General features: G+C 40.6%; 1 protein-coding gene across 1 annotated transcript; it reads left to right on the top strand.

The window, feature by feature from the left end:
* The first annotated feature begins 249 nt into the window (after positions 1–249).
* Positions 250–3,806, top strand: cldn11a (claudin 11a). The gene is made up of 3 exons (XM_068702384.1): positions 250–683; positions 934–1,098; positions 2,394–3,806. Exons 1-3 carry the CDS (start codon positions 458–460, stop codon positions 2,657–2,659), a joined length of 657 nt encoding a protein of 218 aa, XP_068558485.1. The 5' UTR covers positions 250–457; the 3' UTR covers positions 2,660–3,806.
* Positions 3,807–9,422: the final 5,616 nt, after the last annotated feature.

Below are 9,422 nucleotides of genomic sequence, written 5' to 3'. Positions count from 1 at the left end.
TTGGTTAAATTTTATCAGCGTCCAACTCAGTCATGTCAACCCAGCAAGGGCTGTATTATATCATTAAGTGCAAGGAAGGGGCAGTGCACACCAGTTTTTGGGAGATACAATACAAGTGGGGTGTGTTGTTTTCTCTCTATTTACATTTTTTTTTGTCCGAATCTAAGTTTCTGATTGGTTCTCACTTTTAGAGTATTTTTTTTCTCCCCATACTGAACTTTCCCCTATAAAACCTATGATGATGTGAAAGCTTCATTCTTTTGAATTGTGCAGCACAGCTCAGTTGATGGACTTACAAATTGCGAGAAAAAAGTCAACTTTAACACTGGATTAACTTCTACTGGGGAATATCAGTTATACAAGTTGGTCCATTTTGTTAATCACTCTCAACTGAAGTGTTCAGCTTTGTAACGGTTTCTGAACCCGGGATAAGTGTTTTTTACGCACAGTTGGCGCCATGGCAAACTCCTGTCTTCAACTGAGCGGCTTCCTCATCAGCTTCCTCGGCTGGCTGGGCATCGTGATCGCGATATCCACCAATGACTGGGTGATTATGTGCAAATACGGCTTGAACACGTGCAAGAAGATGGATGAGCTGGAAGCCAAGGGACCCTGGGCAGAATGTGTCATCTCCACAGGACTCTACCACTGTTACTCCCGATCGCAGATCCTGGATCTACCAGGTACTGTGTACATCCCTGCAGCAGCACTGTTGTTGTCTTCTTTTAGACACATTTCATTTTAACTTCTTATCCCACCTGATATCATGCAATTCATTTACAAGTAGATTTCCACCACTTCTTCTGAATACAGCTGTGTTTTTATTTAATCCCCCCTTTTTAATGAAAAATACCTTCAAAGCTTAACTCTGTGAGGGAATGTTTACTTTCTTTTGGCAGTAATATCATATATGTTTCATATGTGCTTCTGTAGCTTACATCCAGACGACCCGTGCCCTGATGATCACAGCTTCCATCCTCGGTCTCCCAGCAGTGGCGATGATAATTATGTCTATGCCCTGCATCAGCTTGGGCAATGAACCCCAGGCTTCCAAGAACAAACGCACCGTCTTGGGAGGAGTGCTTATACTCATAGTCGGTAAGAGACTCAACTTTACCTAATTCACTCAATGCAACTGTAATGAATTAGTGGACAAAGACTGAATTTCACGGTCAGACAAAATGTACATTCCATCAGAGCAGGTCTAATTGTTTTGCGCTCACATGCACACACCAAGATTCCTTCCAACCTGCCTGACTGTGACCTCTTTTTAATCCCTCCTCAAATGCATACAAGCTACTGATAGCGGAGGATGTTGAATATGACTGTCTTCCTCCCAAGGGTGCACACATATGCACACACTCATATATGCGCCTGTTCCATTGACCCCTTCCCACCAGATCCCATCACATTCCTCTCCTCCGCCTACTCTCATCCACACCCTCCCTTTGTTTATTGTGCTAATGAATATTTTATATTTTCCAAAGCCTGTGTCCCTAAAAGGAAATTTTAACACCTGTGTCCGTCGTTTGACTTTTCCACTGCCCACGTTTTTCATAGCAAAACTATTCCCAACATGTTCCATGCGCCCACATTACTTCCATATGAAAACGTTTAAGACATGAGTTAATAGATTTTCTGTTTTGGATTTGCTTGTGTGTTTGCATGCTTGTTGCACAGCAGAATGAAAATCCACTCTCCACGTTGCTTGCATACTGGCAGTAAAATCGTCCCAACAGCAATTAGTTTGAGTCCAACTTTAATTATTTTTGTCAACTGTGTCCTCTGAAGCGTCAGCTGGAAAACTTTCATTCCACACATTATTTGTGGATTTTGTTATTGGCCTTTCTAGTGCAATATATTCAAATTATACTGGTAGTTAAAGGATTTCATGCAGTTGTTCTGCGTTACCCTTGAGTGTATACTGGCACAAATCCAACATATACCAAATGTGTCCTTGTCAGCTGTATGGGGATTTCAGTATTTGTCTAAGTCTTAGATCAGGCCTCCCTTCTACAGTTCAAGGCAAAGCTTATACAACACCATTAAGTCTTGCTACTAAATAATATTATTGCACACATTCTTTCATCCAATATGTCATCCCTTTGTGTCTTGTTGAGGAATAAATTATAAAAAAACTGTGTAATAATAGTTCCCCTGACACTGTGTACTCGCACCAGCATGCTACCATTCATATATCCTAGCCTTGTTAATGCTCATTTAGAATTTGTGTTTTCATCTGTGGTTAAATTTTACTGTCTGTTATCTGGTCTCTTTGGCACTCCTTAGTATGATGATGAGCAGTATCTACGTGCACCATTTTGCATCCCTATGTTTTGTGTTTTTTTCCTTTCGGAGATAGCACATCAACTATTCTCTCTGTTTCTTCACAGCACTGTGCGGTATGGTGTCTACAATCTGGTTTCCCATCGGCGCTCATCAGGAGCACGGACTCATGTCATTCGGCTTCTCCCTCTACACTGGATGGTTTGGCACCATCTTCTCCCTGCTGGGCGGGTGCATTCTTACCTGCTGCTCCTTAGAGTCCTCCTCGGCTCGCTCCTACCAGGAGAACAATCGTTTCTACTACTCCAAACAGGGAGGTGGAAACCCGCCAGCAGCCCCCTCCACCAATCACGCCAAGAGCGCTCACGTTTAAGCAGGCAAGAGATTCTGAAGCAGATGTGTAGGGAACTGTAACTTATATATAGAGACATACACACTAGCACACACATCCAATCACAGTTACATGCAAACCTATACCGGAAGAGAGGGAGACACATAAACACACTCATTCATGTTCAAGAAAAACACACAAGTCCTTGAACGCACACACAAACATACATAAAAGAGACTTGCACACATCCAAACACACAAAGACTGTTTTTGTTGGAGCTCTCTTTTTCTCTGCCGATGGATTGTTTTGTATCACAGAACTCATCTTCCAGCCTCCTCGTGTTGGGCTTGGTGTGGACTTGCTGTTACATAGTTGTACAAGCTTTAAGTAACTGCCCGCACACAAACCTGAGGTCCCAATCACCTGAGGCCTTGTGGACTGATCTTCTATATAACTTTTATTTTTCTATTTAGATGCACCTACAGATGAAATCTTATGAGTGTCTTCGTTGATGAATCTGTATTTGAAATACGATGATCGGTTGTTTTGATTAGAGCAGGGTATGACAGTATTATGTTTCGAATTATGTTCATTAACTTTGTTTATGTTCATTGATTTTTCCTTGACAGTATTGTTCGACTCTCTGGTGCATTTGCCTCTTGAGTGATGGACTTGATTAAAAATTGCAGCACTGTTTTTCCCAGCCACTGCAGGATGATGGGAACATAAATTTCACAGAGGAGCTTTAACCATCAGTGTTACAGTCTGTATTCAAGCCTTAGTGTGTGCACTGACTTGACAAAAATATTATAGAGTACAAAACCTTCATCTTTTGTTCATTTCTCACTCATCCAATAGTAACATTTCATAATCTAAACCCATTTTATGTTACTAACTTTACGCAGCTTATCCTGTAACTGTGGAATTATACATTTCCATTAAACATCTTACTCTAAGTGCTACACATACAACAGGTCTGTAGCTGAAATTATGTTTTTACAAGCGTGCACAAAAAAAACAGTATTATTTAGATCAGCTTCTCTTACGGGAATGCAATGACTTGAATGTTCAATATCTCAAAAGTGCTCTGAACACAGATCCACACAGAAGCAATATTAGCTGGTTATTTATTGTTTCCTGATGTGCTGTTGTTTGATTTTCTGTAATAAAGACAAAAGAATGAAAAGTGCCTTTGCCTTGAGTCGATAAGACGTTCACATCCCACGCATCACTTTTTTTTACTCCATCTGGATGTTAGGCTTACATTTGATCTAGAGTATGTGTGTGTAAGTATGTGATGCACGTATGATATACAGTCATCTCGGCCCTGGAACAAGCTGACTGTGACAGTGTTTCTTGTAGATTGATGACAGATTTACTATTGTGAATGTGGGTGTGGGAAATGTGTCCATGTTTGTGTTAATATAAGCTGAGAACAATGAGAAAACGTGAATTGTTTTTTAATACATCATATCTGTAATCTGAGACAGTGACCTTGAGTTAAATCAGCACAGAGCAGCCTGTCTCGAAGACACTCAAAGCCACACTCTGTACCGGCCCTCCCCTGCCAACCACACACACACACACACACACACACACACACACACACGATATGCAACAAAGAAGTATAATTGTATCCAGTGTGTGTGGCTGATTGTGTGCTCCTCTGTCCATATCAAGGTCACAAAGCCGTATAATAGATATTACATGATACTTTGTAAACAATAAGTGCTATCTCATTGTCCTCAGCTTACCTTCAAACACACACGCAGTCATACACAGCCTTATGTCCTAGTTTTAACACATCATTCTGTCATGTGTATTTCCTACCACGTCTGTGTGTGCAGGTGTGTGTGTGTGTGTGTGATCACGTCGGTGTGTGTATTTCTCTGAAATGTGATTCCAGGCCAAAGCCATCTAGTTCACAGGAGGCCAGTGGGAAAGTAGTGGGCAAACCCAGCTGTCCTGTATTACTGTGAGAGACTGGTAGTGTTACAGTACGATATGCTGTGCTGAAGCATTGATATCTTAAGTTATTTATCTAACAATACAAATGAATTGTTGTCTAAGAGGAGGTTTTCTGTTCCAGGACATTACCATACACCAATACTAATACTCTGTGACATTCTATCCTTTCCAATATAAAGTATTTATTTCTATTTCTCATGTGTACCCACCGTGCATCAACGTGGCTTGTCTATTTCTACTTCGTTTGAAATTTCCGATTAATTTCCCAGAATACCATTCAGCAACAACCAGAAACACCGGTGACCCCTTTCCTTTCCTGCATGTGTTTCTGCATAGGAGGTGAGAACAGAAATCTCAGCAATAATGTTAGAGCAATACGGTGAGTTACAGTTGAGCCCCCTGATCAAAACACAACTCGCTTGCGGCTGAGTTGTGACCTGGTTTATTGAAGCTACACTGCTGCTGGATGAACTCACTCAGTTTGACTGTAGCTCATCGCTGCTTTGTGAAGACGCAATAGAAACCAGTTCTCTGGTTCTGCGCGAGAGACACCATAACTTGAACTTTCAGTTAACAGCATTAAAACTGTGCTGCACACATGTCAAAGTGATGTTTTACAATCTACTATGGGTTATGGTTTGACCAGGTAACAACAACGTGGAGCACGGAAGGTACAGTATAGCTTGTAGCTCATGCTTAACACCTGGCCAAGCCAGAAAGTGGCACAACAAAGTTAAAGGAGCCCTGTGGAGTTTATATTCAAGGCACAATACGCGTGTCCTTGAGGTTTAGCAGACGTGTTTGTTGAATGCATTTCCTTCCTCATAACACATATGGTATCTCGTCACATGCATGAGAACCAACAAATCAGGGTTCCACACATAAAAACATTGTTCTATAGCATTAATAGTGGTCAAAAACTCCACAGGGAACCTTTATTTTGAACATCTTAGCTCAAATTGGTAGTGCTAGCTTAGTGGCATAGTGACCACCAAGGAGGGTGAAAGAGGAGATGTCAAGGCTTCATATCGCGTCATATCTTTTATGGAGCTAAATCCAGGTCAAAAGTTTTGATCATTTGAAAAAATTATTTGAACCTGAAAGTTCAAGTTATGGTCTTGAACATTGAAAAATACAGCAATGTATTCAAAATAAAAATAAGTGAATGAAAAGTTTTTTGGGGTTGAATATAATTTTGATTCAGTTCTGGAATTTTTTTGAATACATTTATTTTTTTCATTTTTCACTTTCATATATATTTTGATATTTGAGGTCTTGTATTTTTCAGTTTCAGATTTTGTATTTTCAGATTCAAATTTTTTTTTTTCCGGTTTCAAGTCTCAAATCATTAGAAAGAATGCAAGTTTAAGGCACTTCCATATTGGCTTCAGTTATCAGACCGGGAGGTTGGCGCCTGAATACAACACAACTAATGGGCTACGGTTAGCTTCTGCTGTTTTTGACTGTTTCGGCTCTTTAGTATGTCTGTCGCATTTGCATTAAAAAGTCCATTGAAATTTGGTTTATTTTAATAACTTTTGTGAATGGGTCTTAAGCGTTGACGTCATCAGCTCAAATTGGACATGAAACCATTTTGCTTATCTGGTTAAATATGTAATACATCGTACATCAAACCTTACAGCCAGGCATAGTAGCAGTGTGTATAATTGACCTACTGTATGGTATTCGTTATAGTAGTCAGACCAGGACACTTAAAAAATGAGCAAGCCTCTTTTTAGTATTTGCAATAAATAGCTTTCATTGTTGCATGGAAGCAATATCAACAACTCAGCAAAAAACAGTGCACCCAGGAGCAAAATAACCACACATATGGAAGAAACCATTAAAAAATCAACATAAAAAACAACTATATTATACAGCTTTGTGCCAAAATATACAGAAGAGAAAAGGAATATCTAGCTGTTTGCGAGAAAAGCCAATTTCAACAAGTCAGACACACAGACTGGACACTTGGCCACAGCGAACACAGAGCACAGGAACAACACGCCTTGTCCGAGACAAAATTAACAAATAGGAACTGACTTTAAAAGCAATATTGGCAATATTTGATTATGCTTGTAGTTCACCTTTTATAGTAGTTCACCCTTTATAGAATTGTATTAAAATAGTTTCTGCATGTTGTCTGTAGTACTCCTACTCCTAAACCTTCTACGGTCCTATTGACGTCTAGAGCAACCATTTTGAAATCCTTCAAAGGAAAGGATTACGGTTTATAAATGAGCGTTATCATTCTAGAGACTACAGTTGTTAAAAATATATTTTAGCAGTTTCTCCCAGGCCTCCTTGTGATTAAACAAAAACACAGAAAGAGAAGGCTGATAACTCCACCCAGCTCTTTTGTGCACACCTACCCGAGGAGGACCTGTGGTTGGGAGACAGCTGTAGAAAAATACTTTTCTTCTTCAATGTTGTATTTTTTCATTGCTGGACAAACTGATCTGCTGTAGTCAATGACGTCTAGACTAATACTTTCAATGAAATACTTAGCAACTAGGATTTTTTTAAATGATCATTGCACTGTTGACTAAAGCCACTGTGAGGGAAAAAAAAGAAATCTGCCTCCTTGGGATGAACTGACATTAGTAGCTTATTAGCAGACTCCCAAGAAAAATGGTTAGCTCTGTTGTTAAGTGTTCACTTTGAAGAAACTACGGTCTCCTGTGTGTGAAAAGTAAACAAACATTGTAGACTTTGGCTTGCAGAGGTCGTGGTTGAGCGAAGGGATATACAGGAAGTAGGCATACTGTAAGTGGTTGAGGGAGGATGAGAGAGGAGTCATCCTGGGTGTTTGCTACATGTTCTACTCCTTTCTCAAACGGAGCCCTGGTTCCCACCTGGGTGGGGAGATTACTGTATGAGCTTAGAAATACAGGAGAGGATCCAGCAAATAATCTTCTTTTAGCTCATAGACCCTAACATAATATAGAGTTAAAACGGTTTGGGTTTGAATCTGAATATAAATGATAGGAGTCTGTAGTGAATGCAATAGCTTTCGGTTCAATTCACTATAAGGATCCTGAACAATGACGTTTTTGAAGCTGATCCGGTTGTAATACACCCGTTAAATCCTCTCAGAGCACAGAGGCTAACGTTTCCAGGTATAGGAACTAAGCCTGCGTTTTGTGTGGTTTACTGTTCTATTATGTCTCGAAGCGATCAATCACCACATGCAAGTACAACATTTACAGTCTGGGCCTCGTGCATGAGGGCATGCAACACATTCACCAGACGGTCACATCGAGGCGCAGGCATGGACCTCAAACACACACACACACACACACACACACACATACTGTACATGCATTCACGCACTTGTACGCATACACTCACAGAGCAGATAATATAGTAAGTTGACTGTACAGTCCAGTGTCAGAGTGGCAATGCCTGAATTCGCAATCTTGTTTTGGCTGAGCTTTAAATGCAAAACTGCTGGATTCTTTTGGCTGAGTCGGGGGGTGATCTGGGTGGGGAGGGGTATTTTGGCTGTGTGGTAATGCAATGGAATACATGTTTCGATGTGTGTGAGATTTAAAGTGCAAATGTTTTAGGATGTGCTGGGGGTTTTTTCCACAACCCAGACAGAACGCTGATAGTGGACAATTCTGCGAAACCTCCGATTACATTCGATGGCAACAATTTTTTAAATATCTATTTCTACGGTGCTCATACAAAGCAACTATATGGGGTTAAGATTTTACGTTGTTGGTTATTATCACTTCTTCCCACCCCGCTGTGCTGACCTTGGTGATTTTTGTGCCAAACATATTCTACATTCACATAAGAATCCCTAAAAATAGATCAGGGTTACAGTTAAAAGAAAGGCAACAAAATTGTTGGTTTCAGGGCTGAACACCACTACTTTTTTCCTTGTGGTATAGTCCATAAATGTTTATTTTGCTACATGAATGTCTTTGCATGAAATACTGAATTGAGTATTTACATAAAAAGGGTTTTCCAATTTAAATATATTGAGTTTAAAAATACTGGAATCAGCTTGTAAAATATACACTACGGGCAACACTATCCGTTACTACACTACCCAGGTTTCCAGAAAAGACACATGTGGACATGACCTCAAAGTTAGCTACAGCCATGGTTGGTGTCTGACGAGAAGGACGGGCCACACCCATCCACCTCCACAACGTCAACACCCTTATGTTCCACTACACCACAGAAAGGGCGCACCCGACTTCCTGCATCAGTAAGCTGCAGAATCGTCCAATATGAGCGCAAATTCTCAGAATAGTGGGCTGTGTTTCAGGACGGTATCACAATCATTTCACTGGATGACAACAAAGGGTTATCACTACATGAAGGTGTTTGGAAATATGTGGGAGGAGCAGAGGTAGGGTGGGGGTTTAGCGTGGCATCCTTAGATTTAGTGCATTAGACAAATAAGGCTTCCCTGGAAGGGACAGATGCAGCAACAGAGGGGCAAGAGGAAAAGGTACAGGTAAGGACAATCAGGGCATACAGCAGCAGCTATTGTAGAAGTGCCCCCACCCTAAACATAATAACATAACAGTGTGCTATTTGGTGTGTGCCAAAATCCCTTACAGGGACATGAGTGCATACGTTCTTAGTATAGAATCAAACCTCAAACCCTGGCAGCATTAGCTTACATGTCCTACACACTGAGCTCTACAGATTGATTGATTTGATTGATTTTCACAATATTTCTTCGGGGTGCAGCAACAGTGGAGATAACATGTAAAGAGTGGGGCTTCAACACTAGCTACATAAAGAGGTAGGGACAACAGGGAGGTTCACTCAGACTAGATTGGGCTCTGGTTGGAGCAGAACCACAGGGAGAGGA

This window comes from Cebidichthys violaceus, unplaced genomic scaffold (assembly GCF_023349555.1).
Source record: "Cebidichthys violaceus isolate CVI_PGR_0920_01 unplaced genomic scaffold, fCebVio1.0.p SCAF_83, whole genome shotgun sequence".
Taxonomy (NCBI): Eukaryota; Metazoa; Chordata; class Actinopteri; order Perciformes; family Stichaeidae; genus Cebidichthys; species Cebidichthys violaceus.
Note: the sequence above shows the minus strand (reverse complement) of the source record. Positions and strands in the feature narration are given on the sequence as shown.